The sequence below is a fragment of the Electrophorus electricus genome, chromosome 8 (assembly GCF_041902795.1).
Source record: "Electrophorus electricus isolate QZ-2024a chromosome 8, ASM4190279v1, whole genome shotgun sequence".
NCBI lineage: Eukaryota > Metazoa > Chordata > Actinopteri > Gymnotiformes > Gymnotidae > Electrophorus > Electrophorus electricus.
This window is the reverse complement of record NC_137504.1, coordinates 5137048-5164197: the sequence shown is the minus strand read 5'-3', so window position 1 is coordinate 5164197 and position 27150 is coordinate 5137048. Positions and strand designations below refer to the sequence as shown.

The following is a 27150-nucleotide window of genomic DNA, read 5'->3' as shown; positions in this document are numbered from 1 at the left end:
GCATATCAGATAGATATGGTGGTCTTACACCATTAAGCGATTTACAGACCAGTAATAATGCCTTAAAGTCAACCCTGTAGTATAATGGTAGCCAGTTTAAGGACTTAAAAATGGGGCTGCTGTGTTCTGTTCTTTTGCTTCTAGTGAGAACTCTAGCAACTGCATGTTGAATCAACTGGAGCTATTTAATTGCGTTTTTTGGGAGTCTCCTTAGGAGGCCATTATAGTAATCAACCCTGCTAGAGACAAATGCATGTATGAGTTTCTCCAGGTCTGGTTTAGTCCAGAAATCTCTGACCTTGTTGATATTCTTAAGGTGATAATATGCTGATTTAGTAACTGATTTGATGTGATTGCTAAAACTGAGGTTGGATTCTATTAGTACGCCAAGGTTAAGAGCTAGCTCTTTAGACTTTAGGTTTTTCAAGTCCAAAAACACAGCTAGTCTGCACCTCTCATTGCTGTTGCCAAATATAATAATCGTTGTTTTACCTTTATTCAATTGCAGAAGGTTCTGGCCCATCCAGTGAGCGATGTGTTCAGGCACTTACACAGAGATCCAAGGGGAGAGCCTGAGGAGAGGGCTATGTAAATGTGAGTGTCGGCAGCATACCTGTGGTGAGATGAGTTAAATAAGAGCAACCCAAGATTCGATCCCTGGGAGACAGCACTCCTTCAGAAACATTATTTTCTATTTCGACAAAGTAATTTCTGACTTGTAGGTACAATTTTCACCATTTTAGGACTGTTCCTGGGAGTCCAACCCACTTCTCAAATCTATCTATGAGAATGTTATGATCTGTGGTATCAAAAGCTGCACTGAGATTGTGCAATAGTAAAAGTGATACTCATTTAAATACAGTGTCTGGGAAGATGTTACCTTAATTGGAGCCAATGCCATAAGATTCATTTCAATTTTTGGGGGGGGGAACCGCAGACACCACCCAACCTAACACATTACATGAGCCGTGTCCCAATGAACAGTAGAGTTGAAATGGGTCTGTAATCATTTAAAAGAGTTGCTTCCAGATTTCTATTTTTTAATAGAGGTTTCACCACTCCAGTTTTTGGTGAGTTAGGAAAAATGTCCATTAAGAGTGAGGTGTTTACTCAGTATGTTGGCTGCTATAGAGTGAAACGCATTCGTTAAGAAGCTAATCAGTATGGCATCAAGGCTGTTAAGTAGATGATTTAAGCTTACTCACTGTATCGAGTATGTATGCATTAAAATTGTATTTTTTATAGCTAAACTGGGGCAATTTTCATGATAGCTTTATATGGTGAAGGATGGGTTGCAGGCTACTAATGGCTTGTCTGATACTGAGAATTTTAGTGCTAAAAAAAGATGCAAACTCATTACATTACTCAGTTGATACTAATTCAGGGGCCATGTGTGTTTACAAATGTGTTAATTTGTCAACCCTTGTGAATTATTGTTGACAATGCTAGAGAAAAAGCATTGCCTTGCGATTATTGCTTTGTAATAATGCAGCCTATCTTTGAAGATTTCTTTGTGAATCAGTTGTCTTTTGCCACCTGCGTTCAGCCTTCTTGCATTCTCCCTTTTGAATTTGAACTACGGTAGCATTTCTCCATGGTGCTTTTTGTTGGTGTGACATGGTTTTAGCTGTAACTGTAGAAATCTCATCAGTAACACTAACAATATTTGAGTTGAAGCTGCCCAGCAGAGCATCAACAGACCCGATAAATGTGCACAGTTTGTACAGTGATGTGCACATTTTGTTCATGTTAAAGTGTAACTATGCTGTCATTTATAAACCCCTTCTTAAAAACTGATGCATCAAGTCTTACGTTCTAGTGAGGTCCACATAGAACACAGAGTAATGATCTGACAAAGCTACATCCTTAAGAGACCCTGATATGATAACTAAATCCAGAGAGTGATCACAACAGTGTGTGCTCCCAGCCTCATGCTGAGAGCCGTTACTAGTAATATTCTTGCCATCCCTTTCATAACTGCACCAAGATACTCAAAGGATATAAAGTCACCAAATGATAACTGCTTGCATTGGAAGGACACATTAAATAGAGCCGCTGTATCTCCACCTTTCCTGTTGACACGAGAGACATTTATAAAATTCAAGTTTGGCGGTGCAGTCTCAATTAATATGGTTGTGGGACTGCATTCATTTAACTATGTTTCAGTTAAAAGCATAAAATCAAGCCCATGGGCTATAGTATAATCTTTAATCAAATGAGATTGGTTTGCGAGTGATCTAATATTGAGAAGAGCTAACGTAGTAATGTGTGCTTTGCTCCAAAATCTATGGCTCTTACATACTGCAGGTTGGACATATTTACAGTATCTGACATGTACTCACTGTTTTTTCTGTTTCTGATAAGCACTGGAACGGGAGAGATTACAGACATACTGGGACCAAGCTTCTTTTGAAAACATGTACTGCTGACATTACTGTAGAAGCAGGGTCCTCAAAAATATCAATGTGGCACACTATTTGAGAATGGAGTGTCATCTTTCAGTACAGTGCATGATGGGGCTTCTGTTGGTGATGGAGTAGAGAGGGCAGCTGTTATTCTTGTGGGTGAGGAACGTGTCTCTCTTTTTGAACTACAGGTGGTGGAGGATCTTGACTCTCCCAGAAAATGGAATGAATGTCCTCTGGCTCTCTAGACTGCAGAGTCCTTTGCCATCTTAAAACCAAGACTGAAGATCCATCTATTTGTTGCTAGATGGCCACTGATCTTGCACCTATGTCGAGTAACTGAAACTCTAATTATTGTAGGGTATTGTCTGTTATTGCACTTACTGTTGTCTGAGATAGAGCTTATACCGGATTCAAGCCATCAGAATTGATCCCTGTATTTCAACAGCATTGTAGTTCAATGGTATCTTGAACCTACTGTAACCTACTGTACTGGCTAGAATAGAGTGTATGCCAAATGCCATAAATGGAATTGTTGACTGGGTTTGACACTCCACAAGGGAAGGTTTGGAGGATGAAAGTGGAGATGAAGCAACAGATGGGGTAGAGGAAGAACTGATTTTACACTGTGCCTGAGGGCTGGCTAACAGGAAAAGTGACAGCCTCATCCCAGCCAATACTAGATTCTCCACTGTTGCTAGGAGGTTCAGATGCTGTGATGGGAGACTGGAGATGCAGAGTCTTCACAGGGATGAGGTGTCCCTGTAAGCTGATAAGCTTGGTCATCATCGTGGCTTTCATTCAAGGTCTGCAGTTCCATCATGGCACCCACAACAGAGGGAAGATGATGTTGCTCTGGAGGGATAAAATCCGCTGATGCAAGGGAGTCCTGGGGTGTTTGTGCCAATGTATCACCACTAATGGGGGTGGATAAATTGCACACTGAGAAAATTAAGTTTTCTGTCAGAGTTTTGGCACCTCTCTTGTTTGTGTGCAGTCCATCTCGCCTAAAAAATTCTTGCTTCCATAAAAACAGGTCAATAAGTTCAGGCTGTTTGACCTATAGTGTTTGTGTAGCCAAGTGTTTAAACCAAGTAGCCTTGAGAATATGTTTGTTCTCCATGCAAGCAGAGGACCACTGATAAAATGTTTGAACGTTAAGCTGTGCTGAAGAGGTTATTAAAGTCCCTTTTTAGTAACAGTCTCCTTCTTTTGCATGTCACTCTTGCAGACACGCATAATAACTCGCTTCTCCGTGGTGTAGTCAGCCAGTATTGCTGGCGGCTTTTCATTTAAATCAGAGACTGTGATGCTTGGCTCACAGCAAACTATGAGTTTCTGATATTCCACGCCATTGCCAGAGCGTCTGCTTTGTCCACAGGTTTAGGCCCAGTGGACCCGTGGTTCTCCCAGTGTTTCTTTCACTGCCTTTGCAAGGATCGACACGGAGGCCTTGCAGTGGCTCACGTGCTAGCTTTAGCATTAGCATCAGCAGTAGATGAAGGAGCTGATCTTAGCAGGGGTGGAGGACATGGCTGCAGAGCTGTACGTAGCACTGCATTTGGGTTTGGCTCCAACCAGTCATCTGTACTCCCGACAGCGACTCAGTTCATGCATCCGCCGGCCCTTCTCTGTGTGTCTGCGTGTCTGCTGCTCCACTGAGCCGCTGGTCAGCGTTCTCCTACCAGCACACCCACAATCTGATAGTCCCTCGCGTAGCACAGGAATTTCAGCTCTTAAGCTCAGACAACAAACTCTGAAAAGTAATTTCCAGCACTGTCATTTTCTGTAGAATAACTGTAATAATTTTGACAGCACATGCGTTCTGAGCCATTTTCTCACCCGTTTCTTTAGTATCTGTAATCTTCTGCATCTGTAGGACTAATTCTAGAAATATGACGATCACAAAGGAAAAACAGCCACTTATGGCTTTGTAGTTCATCTGAATTCTTTGTAAATTTACTGTAAAACTGTCATTTCTCAAGACACTGTAGTGTGAAAAATGACTTGAAAAATGAAAATAAAGAAAATAGAGAAAAAAAAGGATAACCCAGGCCGAGGATCCAAGCAGAGAGCAGCAAGGGAGCAGCGTTCAGAAACTTACATACACACACAGGAAGGTGAAGGAGAATAGATCAAATGAGTTTACGGCTGGCAACGAGTCTGTGGTTTGGCAGGACCTGTGCTTTGCCCAGTTGGCACTCACTGCAGCAAAGAGACACAAACACACAGCCTAGGTAGAGTGCTCATCATCAGACTGCAGATGGCAGATACCATGTCTCAGATCTCACACTCTTTCAAGTCAATTAAAAGGTCTGCCACACCAAGCTCTGCCACATTCAATGCCGGTACAAGGGCTGAAGCAGTCCATGCCCGAGCAGTACTCCCTGAACAAGAAGCTGATATGACAGAAAGCCTAACTGGAGGCTAGGCTGCATATTTAGAAGGTTGCTGTTGCCACACCAGCTTTAGGTGTGGAATATGAGCAAGCGGTACTGATTGAACATGAAGACCTCTGTGAAGAGCCACAGAGGAGCCTCTGAAACTGCCACTAAGCCCAAAAGAGCATACCAGTGAGTTCAGCAACATTTACAGGGATACTTTATAGAGCTGCAATATAAAGATGATCCAAGAGATTCATTTTAAAACTGAGAGATACAATACCAAAGTATGAAACTATAGTGTGTCATGATATGAAAATTAACAGACAAAAATAGCAATCACATTAAAGTTGCAGAGGAATAAAGAAAATATATGCGGATCAGAATCATGTGCATGTATACTACCATAAAGAGATGGTAGGTCTAGTCTCTGAAAATTTGACAATCAACAAGATAATCACTGGTCATAGGAAGTATCCTTTTTGAATGATACCAAAGAGTTCAGTCTGTCTGCTAGAGTGGAACTGGATCTGATGACTACATGGCTATGTAAGGAGTTTTCAGAACAGGCAAGGAGAATTCACTCAGTTCTTGTACTCAGTCCAGAAGGAGTTCTTAGAATGGTTTGGCAAAAGCTTCAGAAAACATATGGAGCACCACAGGTGGTTGAATTGCTCTTCTCAGAAAACTTCAGAATTTTCCAAATCTCAATAACAAAGACAATGTAAAGCTTCACTACTAGGGTACATTCTACATGAACTAGAAGAGGAGGGGTTGCTCCCTGGCCTTTCACAGTAATCCAATATTGAAAAGACACCCTTTAGGTATACAAAAAAATGGGCTGACTTGGGCTCAAGGTACAAAGAGGACAATAACTTAGTATTCCCACCTTTTTTGTTTTCTCCAGATTTGTTTGACAGCATGCAAAGATCAGAAATGACTAAGGTTTCTTCTTTTCCCTCTCTCACCTAGCCAATCACCCAAATTAGATGAACATTTCAGAAATAGCATGTCTAATACGAGCTTACAAAGCTGACATTCCTTCAAGTACTCAGATCAACCAAAACAATACAAAAGAGAAAAAGATGGAAGAAATACAAAACAATGCTCCATTAATAGAAAACCCAACACTTTGAAAATGTGCATATGTTTCAGGAAAAAAAGGTACTGAGGAATGCAAGTTGTTCCTTAAAGAAAACTATCTGATATAATGTTGGGTCCACCACATGTGTTACAAAAGAATGTGAGACCACAGGCAAATACTCTGAATGTGGTAGGGACAGGTGTAAAGCAGGTATATAGCAGCTCTGCCATATTGAGGACCCTAAAGAAGGTTGAAAGCGGTGAGCAGAGCAAGAAGCCAGATGGAGATGCATCCTTGTTAGTCACTTCTAACTGCACTGAGGTTTGTGGTTTAGCCGACTACCCTAGCAACTGACTACCCCATGTCATGTTTCAAAATCTGTCTAGTGAAGAAAGAGAGGAAGCAACCAGGATGTATGCAGTGCTCGATGAACAAAGTAATAAGTCTCTTGCAAAAATACTTTTTTTTTCATGCCAAGACTGACAGTGTATCATGAGGACCTGTTCTGGCACAAGCTAATCATTTTGTTATAGAGACTGTGAATTGGTCAGTTCCCCCTCGCTACACTGTTTGAATGTGAGATGATTCCAGATGACCATAAATAAATCCCTTCCCCAGAAGTAGCATTTCTCCACCTGCACTGGTAGCTTGAGGCAGTCCAGATCTAAGTTGCAGAACCCTGATGCTCAGATCTTTCTGCTCTTGGGAAGAGATACTAAGAATTCACAAGGTGCATGAGCATGGAGCTCCATTTTTGCCGTTTATCATCCACTGACGAGATCAGGGTGGTATTCGACTCAAGTGTTGAGTATCATATGATGTCTCTAAATAACACAGTCCTCTGTGGACCTGATTTGAAAAACACCTGTTTGGGAGTGCTCTTATGCTTTAAGAGGGGCCCTGTAGTCTTCAAAGCAGATGCCCAACAACTTTTATTGTTTTGTGGTATGAGAGAACCACAGAGATCTAAAAGACCTGAATCTGGAGGTGTACCCTCTGCTTATCTAATGAGGCTGGAACTGGACAGCTTCACTTACCACATCTCTTATGAAGAGAAGGCATATACTAGGAGAGGTGTGCTTTTTACGGTCAATAGTTTACATGGCCCTCTTGTATTTTTGGCCCCACTAACATTAGACTGCATTAGAAGTTTGAGAGACTGCTGAGAGTATTTGGGATGCTACTCTTCCTCTAGAAAGAGAGAGAGAGAGAAAGGATTCTATAGGAAGTGTCTTGAAAGCTCTTGAGCATCTTGAAATATCGAGGTATTATGTACGAGCCACATTTCTTTTATGCCAGAGAAAATAATTGTGCATCTTTGCTGAGGCTTCAACAACAGCAATAGGAGCTGTAGTTTGCTTTAGAACCATTGACAATGTGGGGCAATATCATATAGGATTCATAATGGGAAAATCCAAACTAGCTCCTCAGCCAGTCCACACATTCCCCTGTCTGGATCTGTGAGCGACTATGTTAGCTGTGGAACTTGATAAGTTGGACATGGAGTTCCATTCTGTAAAATCCTTCACTGAAAGTGCTTAGTTATATCTACAATATATCCAGAAGGTTCTATGTGTATCTTTTTAATCAAGTCACCTGAATCATGAAATTCACTCTTCCGGAGCAGTGGTTCTACACTCTCAGAGAGCAAAATCCTGCACAACATGCCAACAAACTCACCCAGGGAAACCATCTGCCAAACACCAACTGGCTGTTAGGTTTATCATTCCTGTTGCATTCAGATGTTGAGATATCTTTTAAAGGTAATGCTTAGGCCCCCAATACTCCAGAGGATGACATTAAAATCAGGCCTGAAGTGACAGTAACTCATCACCAAAAGCCTTGAAGCTCAGCTTGACTCTACTCATTATGAATGTTCCTCAAAACACAGAATACTTGTCAGAGCCACTGCAGGCCTCATTCATGTTGTTAAGTCTTTCTGACAGCCTTTGTGTATAACAGAAAGTAGGGTCTGGAAGAGCTTTCATGATTATTGTAGCACAAGTGGAAGTGGTTCTGTCCAACAGGATGTCTTTGAAGAAGAATATAGGTGCATTTAGCAGAGAAGAATCTTGCCAAATGTTAGTCCTCTGAAATGGCTTAACTTTGTACTAGATAATAATGGCTTGCTTGCTGAGAGTTGGAGGTCATTTATTCTCTGCAGATCTGTCAAGAGCAGAGAGATACCCCTTAACTATCCCTGCATGAACCACATTCCCACACATCTCGTGAGACACTATCATAAAAAAGCAACTCAACAAACATAACACATTAGAGAAGGAGTGTGCACAGTATAACTTTGGATTACTCACGGTAAACAACTAATTTCTGCAATATTGTACAAGTATGTTACCTGTCAAAGAAACTGAGAGACCCAGAAAATCAGACAGGTTAATGATGGAGTCCCCTAGGCATAGGATTGGATGCATTTGGACCATGGTCTATTGTTACATGACGCACAAGGAGTAGATGTGCAAGTGCTGCACTGTGCTTTTTACTTGCATGAGCTGTGCATAAACTTACTGATTCAAGGTTCATCAATGCCTTCAGCAGGTTTTATGCGGTATGGTTACCTGCAAAAATGTTTCACACAGATAGAACTAATTTTGTTGGGGCTTGCAAGACGCTAAATATCAAATGGATCAGAAATGAGAATATATCTTCAAAAAAGTGATGCACACGTACCCATGCCTTTGTTATAATAGGGAACAAGTTTACTTTGTATAGTGCATACAATTTGGTAATGTATATATGATTTTTCCTTTTTGTTTTTCTTTAGTTTCACATTGTATTCTGTCCTACTACAGCCAGTAAGAATGTAAGAACACACACCCTCAAATGCAAAGTTAAAATTAATAACGTACATTCATACGGTTTTAAATCAGATCCATTTTAAAGCCATTGTACATGTCAGCGGCATCTGTGGCAGGGCAAGCCCTATTTTTTTGAACAACACTATTTTTGCCTTCCCATCGTCATGCATTCAAAGTCTTATCTATTCATTTTTCATCTGTGCATTCACTGTCTCCCTGCACCAATGTTCCATCATTAAGCCCATGGTGCCATTCCCCTTCAGCTCCTCTTAAACAATCACTCATCCATCCCCTGCACAGCCCGTGGTCCAGCCACAACACTGCCTCCATACAGTTGAGCTAGACGCTCTGTGGGGATAAATGCTCTGTTCTCATCTGGAATTAGCTGCTGCTATCAAACAAAAACAACAACAACCATCACAACAAACAAAAAGGCTTTGTAAAAGCACAGGCCATTTTCCAGGGCAGCCAACACTGACCAGCATTGCTCTCTGCCGACAGAAACGCAGACGTCATCTGACAAGAACAGGAACGCCCTCCCGTCATAACCGATCCCACGACTCCAAAATGACGGACAGACGTCAGGATCAGCAACACCTGGAACATGATCATTCCTCCCTCCGTGCTGAACACACTCAATACAAAAGGAAAGCTTGGCATTTTAGACAGAAGCAGCTTCCAAAAAGCAAAAGCTCATTTAATCCCCTAAATTCTCTGTGTTATGCCAGTATAGCCTTCACCACTGTAATTGTCATCAATTGTAAGATGGAACTGTACATTGTGTACATACATATATATATATATATATATATATATATATATATATATATATATATATATATATCTCCATATATACATTGTACATTGTGTATATAAACATAATATACATATATTGTACATACATTGTTAATATATTTTGTATATATATAGATATATATTTCTCTGTGCACCCCTGTTTTGTTTTTTTCTCCTCAGTTTGGACAGAGCACTCAAACCATTTCACTGCGCGTTATACTGTGTATGACTATGTATGTGACAAATAAACCAAACTTGACTTGAACTTGACTTGACTGCGGCTTCCATCAGCAGTGGCACAGGAGCAGGGTGGTTCTTCATGGTGTTGGTTGTAGTGCATGCTGTACTTCTGCAAGTCAAAGTGCTCTCAAGTAGTTTTCCCCATAGAGTAACAGTAAAGGCAGAAGCAGATCCAGCATGTGATTTTTCAGGTGAAATCAGAGCACAGTGAGGCACGAAACACAACCTCCACAAAACCTCTCCTTAAAAGAACAAACTTGCTACGTTTAGCAAGCTAGGCTCACGATATGTAAGCTCTATTAACCATTCCTGGGTTTATGAAAAAATTAAACACAAAAAGGCTTGAAAAAGAGGAAAAGAAACTAATGTGTATACCACAAACACACCATGTTTGTGGCTGACATTTCATTCTACTGTAGGTATCACTCATATCTGTGTCTAACAATGAGCCAGAAAGGGACATGGTTTTCCCTCCATATTCGTCAATCAAATTGCCTCTGGTAACAGGTTTCAAGTACTTTTGGGGCAGCATAAAATATATAAAATTTTATGTTTAGGAAATATATTTGTGTTATTAAGATTAAACCTATTGTTTAGATTCAAATGAGAATAACAATGTTTAGTAGTGCTGCTTTCTGTGCATGTGTGCATGCATGTTTGCAGATGTGTGTATGCATGTGTGTGTAGAGAGAAATAAAGAATAGCTGCCTACATTCAGTAGTACACTTTGTATGTAGGATGCATCTGAGGGTGTGTGAGACAGACAGATAGATAGACGGGAGGACAGACAGACAGACAGACAGACAGACAGACAGACAGACAGACAGATGACAGAGAAAAGAGAGAAAGTGTGTGTGATAGTACTTAAGCATAAACCTTGCTGGAAACAGCTCATTCTTTGTCACCATAGTAACAAGAAGGTGACATGACGGAGACTCTGCTGGGCTTATTGGAGCACAGCATCAGTCTGACAGAGAGACACATGGGGACGACTGAGAAGGATCACACTACTCTTTTTGTTAGTTTACCGACAGTATTACAAAAACCCAGGAACAAGTAAGAATATAACACCTGTGCTTATTTACTTTGAGGTAGCAATCTGCGTAGCACCTGACAATATCATCTGTTGTTTAGAACGTGCAGATTACTAAATACATGCAGTAAACCGGATAGAGGCATCACTGGCCCCGTGTCAGAGGGATTTAGAAATAGAGGCTGCTTTGAAGAGCCAGTTGGAGTAAAAGCTGCTAAGATGAGGGCTGCAGTGGCAGGGAATGTCGCATGGCAGGGAATGTCGCATGGCAGGGAATGACCCTGAGCATCAGGATGCCTTTCTTTAGATCTGAACAGGTATTAACATTTTAAATGTCAGTTGAAGAGGTCGGAGGACCTTTGGTAGGAGAAGCCTGAGAGGGTAAATGAGAGAGAGTGAGAAGGCGAGAGAGAGAGAGAGAGAGAGAGAGAGAGAGAGAGAGAGAGAGAGAAAAGGGGATGGAGAAGAGGAAGACTAGTCAGAAAGCTCTTTCCGAGTACACTGTACAGTGGTGGGTAGTAGCTGCTACCTGGCATTATTTCAGCACTGCTAAAAGGGCAGCTATCTGTTACTACCTGGCAGTTTGTGAGGTAGTGGCATGCATACAGCGGTATGGATACAGCATCCTGACAAAACCTGCAGCTATTCTGCTCCACGGATTTTTTTTAATCAGCTTAACCTATCTGAAAAACATGTTCTTGCAAGCCACATATAATATAAACATGCTACCATTCATTCTGTCTAAAACCTAGATATACTGATAATTTTACATAATAATTTTAATGGCAAAGATGTGGAATTTTGCAATAGCAGCAATTGTTCTGGTTCAGTTTGACTTTGATCTTCAATCCATCCGACGTCCCAGTACGGTTTACCAAAGTGGCACGAAGCTTTACATTCTGGGTAGAATCATGAGTGTAAATCTGGTATTATCCAGTAGGTTTACCAAGGTGGCACCAAGCTTTACATTCTGGGTAGAATCATGAGAGTAAATCTGGTATTAACCAGTAGGTTTACCAAGGTGGCCCCAAGCTTTACATTCTGGGTAGAATCATGAGAGTAATTCTAGTATTAACCAGTAAGTTTACCAAGGTGGCAACAAGCTTTACATTCTGTGTAGAATCATGAGAGTAAATCTGGTATTAACCAGCAGGTTTCCCAAGGTGGCACCAAGCTTTACATTCTGGGTAGAATCATGAGATTAAATCTGGTATTAACCAGTAGGTTTACCAAGGTGGCACCAAGCTTTACATTCTGGGTAGAATCATGAGAGTAAATCTGGTATTATCCAGTAGGTTCACCCCCCCCCCCCCCCCCAGTCTCCAATCATTCCTCACAAATCACAGACAGCCAGCACTAAAATCAATTGCCATGGAGACTAAAAAGCCTCCCCGGTGTTCGGTGCCCTGTTCCTAAAACACAGCATGGTGATGAACGTAGTTCATCATGAGTCGCTGTCAATTCATACTGCATTAACCAGAGCACATTGTATATAAAAGCTTTGTTAGCCAAACTTATGGCTGCCTGTAACTGTGTGTAAACTGCAGTGTGGTTTGTGCATAAACTGCTGTGCAAAACACATGCCGCCAAATTTAATATGTTTACACTTACATAAAAAAAATTAAATAGACCTTGTAACTGATATCTAAATATCACCACGATAAAATCCAAGCAGAGAGAAAACAGGCAAGCTTTGCATATCCTTATAATGATACCAGTAATGCAGAGAGAAGAATCACAAAAGGTTTGAACCACCCCCATTTTCACCTCCAGATGTGATGGTATCTCCTGAGACCACTCCTGGAAGACTTATTGGATGGTATATCTTGAGCCTGCCAGTCAGGACCAACTTCCTGAAACAACTTAAACAAATGTCATATTTTTGCTTCCCTCACCATGCTGCAGACAATCTATTCAGTTTGTTCCTCTAGGGATCACTGCTGCACAATTAGTTCTGATCTCCAGCCAGCAAGGTCAAAGAGTTAGAGGAAACAGGAAATTTAACAACAAAATCTGCTAAACTGTTAAGAAATTAATGAATTCCTCATTGTCATAAGTGCAATGTGGCATGTTGATTGAATAAAAACTCACCGTTGAACAAGAGCAGAGATAATGACTTTCCTCAGTGATGTAGTCAAACACGCATGATCTTATCCTGATACCATAGTGAGTCAGGTGACAACAGTAGTGATTCAATGCAGTACAGTACTAATACTGCTTACTGTAGATTGTGCCATGTCTGGGACAGCCTAAGAATGGGCTTCTTCTTTAGGTAAAATAACCTTACTATAATTTTCACAGATTATTAGTTGTTTTTTGTTTGTTTTTGGTTTTTTTGTTGTTGTTGTTTTTTTAATGAAAGCTGAGAAGCAGTAGGGAACTAATTCTTGAGTGTGTGTGTGAGTGTGTATGGCACACCGGGATCTGAGGCCCCTCCACCTGCTTCTGGACTCCCTGGGCTGCAGAGCAGTGAAGAACTGAGGTAGGGCTCTAGACAGAGGTGGCCAGCCAGTGTCTGAGAGCTCACGGGCAATTTCAGCAGACACGAGTGTGCACTTCAGCAACTGCACAAACCATTCCAACTCCTCCTTGAGGTCAGCCAAAGGTCAGCACCATGCAGGAGATGAGACTCAGCAAGAGAAAGATGTTCTTCTCTGGACCCCATGCCATGGTGGTGTCTCCATACCATGATTACAACTAGAGGTAGGTCATGTAAAGAACTTTACTCAGCTTGTATTTATGCTTTATGAGAAACCCTAGAAGATATGGCTAGTGATACAATGTTATGGAGTAAGTAAACCTTGAGTGAATTTTTTGTGTTGAGAGTTCACATTCATTCTTCTTACAAATTCTATTAAGCTTCTTTGGAATGAATATTTAAACAAAAAAGCTGTGAATTGGACTACTCTCAAGCACCTTCAAACCCTGTCTTCACACGTTAACACATACGTCCACACTTAGAACACATTACCGCTACTGCTCTGACACATCATGTAATGAGTCCTCATTACAACGAGTAGAAACCTGAAAGCAAACACTGAAACATTCATGTTGGCATAGCAAATATACTCACACTGCATATACTCACACTCACATTATTTACACTGTATATACTGACGCTCACAGCATTCTCACTGCATATCTCACAGTCCTATTACTCAATGCATGTAACAACACTCATATCTTCCCCAGTGCACATATTCATGCTCACACAAAGCACTCAGTCATTTTTATTGACTGAGAAAGTAGTTCATTTATATTATTTCATTAATATATTATATCATTAGATCTAACTTCCACATTTGGCAGAAAATCAAAGTCACATAGTACGCAAGCGTCAGCTGGCTGCACAGTTCAAGAGCACTGCTGTTCATCATCGCTGAAAAACAGAACGACAACAAGCCCAAGAGCAATGCGAAGCACTTCACATCAGAAGGAAGAGATGTGCAGCGCAGGACAAGCCAGAGGAAAAAAGCAGGGCTCCGTTCTGCAGGATTGGTATGCCAAAGAGATCACCACGCCTGTCAGGCCCAGGCAAGAGGCTGCCCCTCAGGCTCTAGCCGGCCATGTCGGCCTAATCCACCCAGAAGCTCCCGCTGGTCCCCTCTTCCTTTCAAACCCTCATGTAATCTTTCCCTCTCTATCCTCCTACCTGTTCACACTTCCGCCCAGGTCCTCGCCATCTTCCTCTGGAACAAAGGTAGCATACACACAGAGAAAAAACACTGCACAAACAATTCGTGACACCCTAATCAAATGACAAACTCCTGTCTGCTAGTGTGTCAAATTACTGCAAAAAGTAAAAATCAAATACAATACAATAACAGGGAAAAAAGGAACAGTAACAGAGGCAAAAACAACTCTGGCCCAGGATGGGGGAAGCGCACTCTTTTCTCAGACTGAGTGTAGAGAAGCTTGTTTTTCATGATCCTGCTTCGTCTGAGAGTGTGCTGATAAGCAGTGTGTGGCACTGGGCTTTCTCTGACACTTCCCTCGAACAGAGACTGACTCGGGCTGTACCCCACTTCATGCTTCCCCTCTCCTCTTCTCTCTCTCCTCAGCTGGATAGTAAGTGCAGCAAAGCACTCATTATAGCCCTCATAAAATTCCCTAGCCCACATATTCCCCCAGAGTCTGCCCTGCTGGCCCTGATGGAATTAGGAGAACACATGCAGACAGGGATGATCAATGCTTTTAATTATTGAACAGTAAGTGTATGCTCTCATATCCCTCAGTGTTAGCTGTGATATTGGGGTCAGTATCTAACTGCCTCATGAGATGGGGAGCAGACACAAATATGACCACAGAGACAACGCAATAAAACCAGAGTCTGATGAGTACATAACGCCAGTGGCCAGGGGTAATCAAATGAACCACTACTAGTGCTAAGAATACAAATGCTTTTTGCTCATTAGTGAAGCATGATTACAATCATTAAACAGCCATGTCTCGGACATGTGGCGTCCATCCCCCTTCTCCATCCATTCTCCACCCATCCTCTCCACTCCTTCTCCAACTCTCTTCTCTACCCATCCTCCATCCTGTCTCTCCACCCATCCTCCACAACTCCTCTCTGGCCCCTTCTCCATCCCTACTCTCCACCCCTCCTTTCTACCGCTCCCCCTCACCCCTTCTCTGCCCAACCTCTTCTACTCTCCTTGGTTCTCCACACCTTCTCAACCCCCGAGCTGGAACTCATTCTGGCTCTTTTACAGACACAGGGCTGCAGCCATGTCACACATGCCATGACACCAAAAGGTGACCCCCTTCCTCAGGGAGAAAGCCATACAACGGAGCTGACGCAAATGTCACCAACACCACCGCAAATGACTCCGGTCCCCTCCATAACTCTTTCCCACACACACACACAAACAGAGCGGCATACACATACGCACAAACACATTTACAAGCATGTATAGTCTCTTAAATATAAAACCGAAGCCACAGCTCTAAAAACATAAACATACCAACAGCAGTACTGAAGATAAGCTAAAAAGCCCCACATTCAGCCTTTCAAATCAAATCAAATAAATTGTATCATGACGCACATACACACGAGTTAGGTGGGTGAAAAGCTTAAGTGTTTACTTCTTATACTCTTGCAGGATTGATTTACAAAAAATATACCTGTGAATATTACCATGTCCATATCCTAAAAAAGTAAATCTGTGTATATAGATGTGCAAAAATATATATATATATATATTTAAAAAAATATAAAAATACACAGTTATACAAATGCCTTCCACACACCACGCATTCATCATACATACATTGCAATACAATCCAAGACACTGTGTCAGAGACAGAATGAGTTGAGTGGTGGTAGTAGTAGTATGCCACAAAATATTATATATTATTGTCCAAGATATTTTACATGACAATGCATGTAACGTGCAAAGCAACTGGTGAGGGATGGATTCTCCATGTGAGTGTGAGTATATGAGAGTACAGGCCGCGCTAGAGTACTACTGGCTGTTCAGTCGTCTGATGGCCTGTGGAAAGAATCTGTTGGCAGGTTGTGGTTTGTATGCTTCTGAACCATCTTGCAACAGTAAGAACATACTGTGACTTGGGTAGGTGGCGTCTCTTGTGATCCTCTTGGACTTCCTCAGACAGCTTTTGGTGTACAGCTCCAGAAATGATGGGAGTTCAACCGCAGTGATGTGTTAAGCTGTCCTTACCACCGTCTGCAGAGCTTTCTGGTCCAGAGCGGTGCGCTTCTCATACCAGGCGATGATGCAGCTTGACAGGACACACTCCACCGTGCAGGTGTAGAACATGCCGAGGATGCAGGCATTCGAACCTCCGCAACCTTCAGAGACAGAAAAGACTGTTGTGCCTTTTCACCACGCGAGTGGTGTGCATGGTCCATGTGAGGGCCTTGGTGGTGTTTATGCAGAGGAACCTAAAGCTGCTGACCATCTCTACTGTAGTCCCATTGATGATAATGGGCATGTGCTACAGCTCCTTCTTTGGAAAGTCCAACGTCAGCTCCTTGGTCTTGCTGACGTTGAGTGAAAGAATATTCTTCTGGTCCCAGTGTATCAGGGAACTAACCTCCTCTCTGTAGGCTGGTCCTTATAGGAGAGCAGGCCTATTATCGTTTCGTTATCATCAAATTTAATGACGATGTTCACTGTGACAGTGTCACTGCATGACATATAAGGTAATCAGCGGAAAGTGTTTCCTTCCGAAATCAACTTGATCGTTCCCGCTCTTCCAACACATGGAGGCCTGCTTCAACTGTGTGAGATCACGTTCTCAGAACCTGCCAATCACTTCCAGAGAGTCATACCACGTTTACACAGTGGTGCAGAACGGCAGCTGTTTTGTCATGATTCCATCTTGCTCTGTTCATGTTTTAAGCAACAGAGCTGTTAATGTCAGCACACGTGTCTAATTTTGCTTTTGTGACATTTTGCATTAGCAGCATATGCAGTCATGGGTCGTAGGTAGGAGCAAATATTTCAGTTATATGCTAATCACATTTCTGAGGAGATTAAATGTGAGCGAGCTGGTTACAGAGAGGGCCAGGTCTCGTGTTAACCTCGTGAGGGGCGTCACTCATAAAGCAGGGTCAAGAGGAGGGTTGTGGCCCCTCTCTCGCAGTGTCTGCAGCTGGAGTGGGCCCTTGGTGAAGATCAGAGGGCCAGATCATTGCAGAGCAGAGATGGGGAACGCCATCTGGGGAAGGAGAACCGGACGAAAGAGACGACCGAAGTAGAGCTAAAGATCAACAGGTCTCAACTCTGTACATCCTTCGGATTTTAAAAAGTGTTTACCATAGGTGATGATTTTAGAGAGAAAAAAAAAATCCCAGAAGGCCGCTCCATGATTTTTCATCTCAGCCAAGAATTAGGAAAGTTAAAAGCAACTAATTTGAAGATCTTAAAACTCTTGTAGTAGAAAGTTGAAAAAAGTCAGTCAGAAACGTAGCTTGGAGTAAACACTAAACAGGGTGGGCAGTGAGATCACTAGAACATGATACTCCTGTTCATTGTTTGTGGGAGGAATCTCTCACTGTAGGAGAAGTCTCATTGTAGGATGAGCCTCAGTATATGAGGAGTCTCACTGTGGGAGTTTCAGTGAGGTTCATCATTAGTACAAGGGACAATCAGAGAGGTTTAAAAGGTGTTGTAAATGAGGCATAGAGCTATACAAACTTGGTTTTGTGAGTATGTGTTTTGTGTAAGACAGAAGAAACTAATAATAATATAAAGCCTAAAAATCAAATAATGATATAATGATATAAAGCCTACTTACAGAAGGACTCCAATAGTACTAGTAATGCCATCTGTGCACCGTAATAAAGGGGCTGTAATATACAAATCAAAATGAAACCCATGAGGTTTGTTTTTTTTGTTCCCCCCCTCATAAACGAGACAGAAGCAGAGTCATAATCAGAGGCTAAAAGGGCCCACATCTCTAGCACAGGTCGGTTGTGTGTGTGAAGCAAACACCTGCAGGAGACATGTAAATACAACAGACTGGCATTGTGTATGGAAGAAATGAAACACCTGCACAGAGACCATATCATTATGAGACCACACAAGCTTTTCTATGGAAGACAGAAAAGGTAAAATATTCTGTGTGCTTTACTAAAGTGGGAGAAATGGGGGAAAAGAGAGAGAGAGAGAGAGAGAGAGAGAGAGAGAGAGAGAGAGAGAGACTGAGAGACTGAGAGAGAAAGAGAAACAGAGTGAGAGAAAGAGAAAGAGGGAGTGAGAGACTGAGTGAGCGAGCGAGTGAGTGAGTGAGTGAGTGAGTGAAAGATTGAGACCTACACATGGCCCGTAGTCACGTGCCCAATGAAGAGCTTGTCAGCATCACTTCTGTCAAGTCTTGAAAGCAACATGCAGCTCAGGGAAAACATCTCACAAAGCCTCTCAAAAGAAAACAACTCAGCGAGCATCACTGTCACACCACAGCCATCTATTTTCAAAATACCCACTTTTCAGGAGACTAAGCAAGAACAAAACCTTATCACAATATTCTAAAATGTTCAGAGCTTATAGTGGAGCCCCCAGTGATTGAAAAAAATCAGGCTGCGTAGGGGGAGGGTCAATGATCAAGTTAGGTCAATTTAAAAAAATTCCTTTTTTTCTGCAAGGAGTAAACAGCAAGTGTAGTCTACAGAGGACAGTAGAGAAAAAGGGAGACAGAAGAAGCAGACAGAGGTGTCCATACTGAAGAAGCAGGGACCTGCTTCAAAGTGGCTTTAATGATGAGGACACTAATTGTCAGAACTACATTATCCATTATGTGTGACGTCTTGGCTCGTGCTGTTTGTCTCTCAGGCTCTAGGTAGACGCACCCTAAAACAAACATGTCCCGCCAACACACATTACCTTCCCACAAACACTAATTGCTTTATCATCCCACTGACCCCATCGCCCCCAGTGCTGTTGGAACTGGGTGCGTCACACACAGCTTGTAGAGCATGTGCTCAGGTGAGGAGAATGAACACAGCATTCAGCAGCAGTACCAGCCCTGGCTCCTGTGCGCGTCACTGCTACACGATTTCTACACCCACGAGGACACACGTGTGTGCATACACAAAGCTCGGCATCAGACCTCGAGGGAGAGCGTCGCCCTCTGTGTGAGGAGGCACTGGCGAGCGTTCAAATGGCACTCGAGCCCTTGTCGTTGGGGACGGAGCAAAGTGAGTCGCCGCCACTTTGAAGGCAGCCACTGCTTTGCCGGGCAACGAATACATGAAAGCAGCCCGGGCCCTCCTGCTCTTCTTTGAAGTCAGGGCTTTGGCGCCCGGCAGGAGTGCCATGGAACAGGGACTGCTTGCCACGGCTAGAGCTCGGAGCATGACGAGTGACGCGGGCATAACAGCCAGAGACGATGTGACCCACGTGCGGACCGGACGCAGAGATAGAAGATGAGCCCTACAAAGACGAGGAATGTGTTTGATTGAGTAGCCCCCCCACCCACTCACACAGTGCACCTAGTACTGCCTGCCCTCAGGGTCATACCTGTCCTGCCCTCGGGGACCTACCTACCCTGGGTTATCACAGACCGAGGCAAACAGCCCACTCATCAGTTTACTCCATGTCAGGGGGGAGGGGCTGTGCTGTAACCATAGTAACAGGCAGCAGCCTAAACGTCAGGGCTCCTACTGAGCACCCCATACTCAGAATGATGTGAGGACAGTCTGGCTGGGCCCCTCATGCGCTGTGCCTGTCTGGGGAATGATGTAGCTCTGAGCCTAAGTGGACGGAGAGTCTAAAGGAGGCACGCTGATCAAGGGGGGCTAATGGGAGGAAACGAACCCAGGCAAGGCAAACGTTCCACAGCTTATGCTGCTTCGAAGGAGCAGATCTGCTGTATGCACCTGATACTTAGAAAAATACTCTTCATGTTTAACTTCAATCTCAGGTCTGTACTGACCAATGGCTTCGTCCACATATCTTTACACATAAAACGCAAATACCATGATCATCAGGAAGAAAAGGTATTTAATGGACCGAGCATAAGGCTATCCTCTCTAGATAAGGAACACATCAGAGAATCCCAAGTAAGCTTAAACCTACATGTTGGCTGATGGCAATAGAAATAAATATCGTGTAAACTCTTTTAGCCTAGACCGCTCGGCTTGGGTGTGTGCTTGTCTGCTCGTTGTGTTCCTGAGCTCTGCGCTATCGATCCGTACCCAAGGGCAACAGACACAGAGTCATTCTCACATTAACAGCTCCTCCTGTCTCATGGGTGCAGGACGCAAAGGTGCGCCTGTCCCCAGAGCTGCACCAGCCGTTTCACCCAGCAGTCGCATATCGAGTCGGGCTGACCCAAGTGCAGCCAGGCAGCGTCTGCGGGAGGACAGCAGAGCGGAGCCACTGAGCACGAGGAGAAAAGCCCCAGTGAGTGCCTCCGCGCCCTAACGAACACCAGTGCTTCACATGAAGGTTCGAATACATGGAATACATGGAGGGAGTATAGCAACAGTATAATTTTCTATTATTCAAATAACCAATTAACCAACAAATCTGATCTCACACATCAATGTCTTTGCTGACATTGGATGAATGTTTTCCAGAAAATCTTGGGATTTGGGATGGAATTGAAGTCTTCAGGAAAAAAAAAAGTTATACAAAACATTCTTGTGTTCATGTACAGGAGAATCTATTAATGATCTAGCAGTGAAAAAGGAAGAGACCCCAGGGGCAGAGGGAGCGGTTGGATTTGTTGTATACAAGTGAACGTGTGTTTGTTGTATATGAGAGAACGTGTGTTCGAGCATAGCCATGTATAGCACAACTCACAAACACACACACACACACACACACACACACACACACACACACCCACACACACACACACACACACACACACACACACACACCCATACACACACACACACACACACACACACACACACACACACACACAGCATATTAACCTCTCTTTCAGATGCAGCCTCTTCATGTCCACCAGATAGTGCCACTTGCAGATGTAGGTTTATTACCTGCCATGTTGGAGCAGTTATCACAGGTACAAAGGTTACACAGAGAGAGGGAAGCAAGACAAACAGATGGAGAGCACTGTATAGAGATTATAGTACGTGATTACTGACAGCAGTTACTCAGGTGCTAAGTGACAGCAGGTTGACTCTCGCTCTCTCTCTCTCTCTCTCTCTCTCTCTCTCTCTCTCTCTCTCTCTTTCCCTTTGTGAAAACAATAGCATTCAAAAACAATAACATTTATCCTACTCTGGATCTCCTGATGCTCCCAGCAGTCCTGCCAGCTGCACAGTGCCGCCAGAGTATAAATCATCGTTTAGGAGGAGTGCAAAGATGCAGGCATTCCACGCTGTAAGCACCTCGCCGTGAACGAAAGCATCATTGAATTAATCAGAACTATAATCGGGCAGTGGGGAGTGCTGGAGGGCGGGGGTGGGGGGAGAGGATGAGGGTGTGATCAGTCCATAGCATGTGAAGCTGAGAGTTAATAAGGAGCACTTTCGTGGGAAAACCAGGTGTGGATGGCCTTTGGTGGATGGGAGCTGGGGCAGTGGGTGGCAGACTGGGATGAGGAAGATGCTGCAGGAGAAGACATTCCATCATCTCCCGGAATCAGGGGGTTGCTTGAGGACAGCACGGGGCCAGGCTTCTGTTGTCGAGGTAACGGTAGCCGATGGTAACAACAGAGCTCTGTCTGGGAGTGTGTAGGACATCGTCCCTTCAAACATTTCTGATCTGATCGGGTAACGCACACCAAATGCACTCTCTTTCGTTAAATAAACCTTTTTCTTTATATACCTGTTAGCAATTGGCGTGACAAACACATATACTCAGTAATTAGTGTGGCTGTCAGCATACCTTTGGCCACAGAGGACTTACTTTAACCATAATTCTAAATGTCTAATTAAAAGGTTGAAGTAAAGTATTTCAATATTTTGGCATCTTTTCATATAGAAACACCAAACACCAAAGACACACTACCGCCTATGCAGCAATGTGTGGTGTATTTTAGTGAAGGTTTTGTAGTTTGATTTGCGGCAGGAGTCAGAAGGTTAGCGATTTGGATTTTATGACCTACTGAGAGTCGCACATGCCCCATTTCCCCAGTCAGAACTCAAGTGTAGCACAAGTGGACCATGATTTCACTTAAGGGATCGTAGTTCAGTCTAAACAATTACAGCAGCAATTTTTGTAACCATTTCAGCTCATGAAATGATTGAAATGTGTGCATGAACACACATCTATCTGACCCAAATCTGTGTTGGTAGTTATGTGTGTATGATTATGGCCAAGATATAAAGATTTCTCTTTAAGGTCTCCACCAAACCTACAAATTGCTGTTTTCAGCAGCTCACTTGCAGCCAGTGTTTCAGGTCCCCAGTTCTCTGCAGCACGCATCGACCCTTTGGTCCTACTGCCTCTGCTGCGTTCACGTCTTCAGTTTTTCATTCTTTTCATTCGTTCAACTCTCTGCCCTTGATTTATCTGTTTATTCACTTTTCAGAACACCCATTATTTGCTCCATAAATAATTGGAACTGGTACTAGCAAGCGGCACCGCGCTCATAAATTGCAAAGTGTCATGGCCCAGTACAACACGCACACGTGGTAATAAGGGAGAGATGAGCAGGAGGAAGAAGACAAAACAATACAGAGGCAATATGGAAAAATCAAGGGACGATAAGTACGTCACTGACAAAAGGTTAAGGGACAGGAACGCAACATAAGAGGCGCACGTTTGGCAGGTTACGTGAGCTGATGTGTCACTGCCGTCCTTGAGCCGGAACAGTGGCAGCAGGCACACTGAAGGGTTCATTTCTGTTCCACTGATGTGACGAGCCCCATGGTGATGCATGTGAGCCACAGTGAGGCAGCAATTTATGACGTGCAAACAAAATACCGTTGTGAAAGTCCGACAACAGAGTTGGTGTATGTCTAAGATTACAGAGCGGTTTAGTAGAAGCACTCGCAAGCAATGAAGATAGGTTTTTACAAGGACTGGAAGATGATTGCTGCCGTTGTGCCCATTAGCAAGCCATCTGAACCCAGACTGTTTCAGCAGGACTGCCACTACAGTTAATAAATGCAATAGCTAAATTACATAAAGCAGAAAAAAAATCATCAGCTCTAGTTAAATAAACAGAGCTCAGGCAACACACTTTAAATAATGCAGACTGTCACGCCTAGATTCGAGACAAAACGTTTCCCACTCCTGGTCCTACGCTGTTGAAGTGTATAAACACAGAGAAATTCCCAGCTGTTTTGCGCAGTGATCCAGGCTGAGGACAGGAGAGCCACACAGCGGAACTGAGTCAACCACCCAGTGCTCCTCAGGTAAGCAGACCAACATCTGCCCCCTGGATGGCTGTCTGCAAAGTGCCCCGCTGTTCCAGATGGAATTAAGACACTGAACCATGAATCTTCCTCTGTTCTTTCAAGTAAAACTTTCCATTTAGTAGAGTGTGTGTGGGGTAAAGGCAGTTGAGTTAGTGACAGCGGAGTTCTTAGGATCCAACACTGTGCATGCATCACACCGACTGTCAAATGCCAGAAGAAAAGATTTCAGTACAACTTACATTAAATTACTTAATTCTGTTTGTGGACAATTAATATGCATTGGATATTTGCTGTATAAAGGAAGGTCTAGATAGAGAAAGATGCACACTTTAAAATTGTTTCATGGAAAAATATAGAAATATCCAAACCCTCCTCCTTTAAATCCCAAACATAGACCATTGATGCAGCAGTACAAGGAACCGTGAAAGTTCTCAGACAAGTCTACACTTCATATTTTGTCTATAAACATCTTCCTATTCTACTTACTGAGGGACAAACACACCAGAGGGTTCACGGCAGTACGGAAAGGAACCCGAGAAGAACGGTGGTATAAGCACTTCAGCAAAAATCCTCCAATTTCCTGAACACACAAAACACACACACCCACGCACACCCTTGCCAGCATACACGCATGCACGCACTCACACACACACACACCCACACCCACACACACACCCCTATCTCCTGCATAGTGAGCCTCCATCCTGGGGCTGTGAACTCACCCAGTGAGCACGACCACAAAGTCCATTCCGTTCCAGCCATTGCGGAGGTAGGAGCCTTTGTGGAAGACAAAGCCCAGGGCGATGATCTTAATGCCAGCCTCAAAACAGAATATTCCAATAAAGTAGGGCTCTGTGTCATCCTGCCAAGAGAGATAGAGGGAATGAAGGAAAGGACGGCTTCTTTGTTCAAATGACGAGATGAATTACTGAAGCATGGATGGAAAGACAGACAAAGAGCAAAGGAGTGAAAGACAGCATATTCTACTTTCCACGCCGACACATTCAAAATGGACTGAGGAACAGGGACTCTGCTGGTAAGGAGAGGAGAAGGCTGTCCAAACCATGTGAAGAGCCCAGTACTGAAGGGAAGCTGTGTTGAGTTTGGACAAAACCCCTGAGTAACTACAAAAATGACCAGTGAAGCTCTGTAGATACAGCTATTATATACAAAAAGTGTATGCTTAACCAAACTGGTTGTAGGAGAAATACGCTCATTGTGCAGCTTGTTGAATCTAAGAAAGCATGAAGAGCATGTACAATAGAGGAGCACATCTCTCTGTCAATCATTGTGAAGGAGCTGCTCTGACCACAGCACTGCCTTTGAAATCTCGCCCATGAATATCTCCAAAGTCCCAGGACAGCTCAGGCACTTACACTGGTCTGACCTCCACCTCACTCCTTCCAAGCACATCTGTGCCCTTTCACATGAGTCAAATTTTAAAGCTTGCTTATAAAAAAAAACACCTTGATATACGTTCAACTTAGTTTTAAATGTAAATCTAACAATAATCTAGCTTTAGCACATTAGTGACATTCAGGAGTGCTTTGTAGAGGTTTTGCTAGTTAAATGATCATGGGGCTTCTAAATGTATTCCTTAGTCCTTGGGTTATGACATGTATAACTGTCAGAAATACTGAAGACAATGAACATATATTATTTAGATGTCTGAACAAGAAAACTGGTCATAGGGAGGTGTGGTTTTTGAAATGATCGCCAGACAATAGCAAAGCATATATTTAAGCAGCTGACTAATGCCTAAATGCAGTTTAAGTTTGCTACTTACCTGATCATGTATTATTACCAATGCAGCAATTTCATGTTTTGAATAACTTAACATTGAATATTCAATGTAATTAACTTTTGTCTGGGAAGTGACATTTTGATTAAAAACCTGATGTGAGCATAAATAGAGGATAGAAGATTATAAGCATGATAGTGTTGACAGTAGGCTACATGTGTATATATCAACGCAATGATTCATTTTCAATAATTATCCATCTTTAGAGTTTTAGCACACAAGTAATGGGAGCATCAACTGCAGGTAGAACTGTACATTTCCATCATACTGAGTACTTCTATTTTTAACTGCACCATAGTTTCTGACACTGTAGAAGCAGCGCAATAACATCCATGTTAAAATGGAGTACAGCATGGATCCTTCTGTATTGATTACCCTCCCCCTCTCCACCCAGTGGGTAGAATCTTTTGTTTGCTAATGGGCACGTGGAGCTGCTGATGGTGTCTCACAGTCATTGGGTTAATTGGGAACAGGAGCAGGTGGCCACGTTTGAGGAGAACATTGTCTCATGGTGGCTCTGCTCTAGAAACAGAACTGCACTGGCCACGGCCATTTCTGCCTACATACTCCATCTCATAAAGAGGATGCTATTGCCTCCTTCCAGCCGTCGGGGAGTCCGCTTTGATTGCTCTGCAATAGGTCACTAAGGGCCAGTGTTTTATGGCTGTGATTGGGCAAATAGTGTTCAGATGGTGGTTCAAACAGAGCAGGATAACAGGGAGAGAGGAATCAAAGCCTGCTCGGTGTGTGTTAGGGATGGGTCACAAAAAGAGCATGTGTTCATATGTATGTCAATAGCTCCCAGCAGGGTAGGGCTTAATGAGGTGCAAATGTGCTTCCTGCATGGACCACAGGAGTGGATGCCAAGCCTTTAGCCTTGGGTTGGCGCTCCAAGACAGACATAGAGGTAACAGGTTCACCTCTAATAGGGTCCCTGGTCACCCGCATGAGTGCATGGCCACAAATTACTAATGTGCTTAAGTGGGGACTTGATTTACACAGGGGGTGCAGGAAAGGTAACACCAATATAGGTAGGTAGCCACATGAAATTGACAAAAAGGTAGAATTTGATTGATAAGCAAAAAAGACAAATGTAATTCATTAGAAAGAAGGAGATCAAAGATGGCATTAGATTCTTTATGGAGTGAAGTGGCGGGAGAGAGAGGGCGAAGAAAAAGCCGAAGGATAGCTACTAATAAAAGGAGAGCTTACCAGGCGTTTGGACATGGGCGTCTTGTCACCTACAGGGAGATGCTGCTCGAGTGCCAGTACAATGCAGTTGGCGATGATGGTGGCCAAGATCATGTATTCAAATGGAGTGTGTGGGTCAAGGAAAACATCGACATACTAATTTCACTGACAAACCAAATGTAGCCATATGATATAAAGAAAGCAAGCCTGCACTAAAACATCAAACAGTACCTTGACTAACATTAGTCATCCAATATGTTATACTATATGGTGTTTTGACAATTTATGCATGTCTGCACCAACATGCGCCTCATAAATTGTGCCTTTTCTCATAACTTATTTGTGCAAATTTGACACACATTCCAGGTAAATACATGATAACTGTGCCATGTCATACATTGCCTGCATGGGAAAAAAATATGTAACAAGATATACATATACATGTAGTGCTTCAAGACTCCAAGAACTATAAATCTGGATGTTTGCACAAACTTTCACATGCTAAATTATATTTAGCTAATAAACGACAACACTGAAAAATTGGGAATTGCTCTTAATGATGACAAGCATCTAGGTGAATCTTATGAGTAAGACCAATT

At 43.0% G+C, this 27150-nt stretch overlaps 1 protein-coding gene across 13 annotated transcripts in view; it reads right to left on the bottom strand.

Annotated features, from left to right (window-relative positions):
• The window catches only part of cacna1bb (calcium channel, voltage-dependent, N type, alpha 1B subunit, b), a 103426-nt gene extending 76734 nt beyond the window's left edge, over nt 1-26692 (bottom strand). For all 13 annotated transcript variants that reach the window (XR_014124830.1, XM_035526982.2, XM_081718944.1 and 10 more), the window contains exons 1-2: nt 26573-26692; nt 24282-24421 (exon numbers count right to left, since the gene is read on the bottom strand). Coding sequence is in view for 12 of the 13 variants with exons in the window: in XM_035526982.2 (XP_035382875.2) it covers nt 24282-24421; nt 26573-26665 (233 nt within the window). In the remaining variant the exon portion in view is untranslated. The remainder of the gene's footprint in view (nt 1-24281; nt 24422-26572) is intronic.
• Nucleotides 26693-27150: the final 458 nt, after the last annotated feature.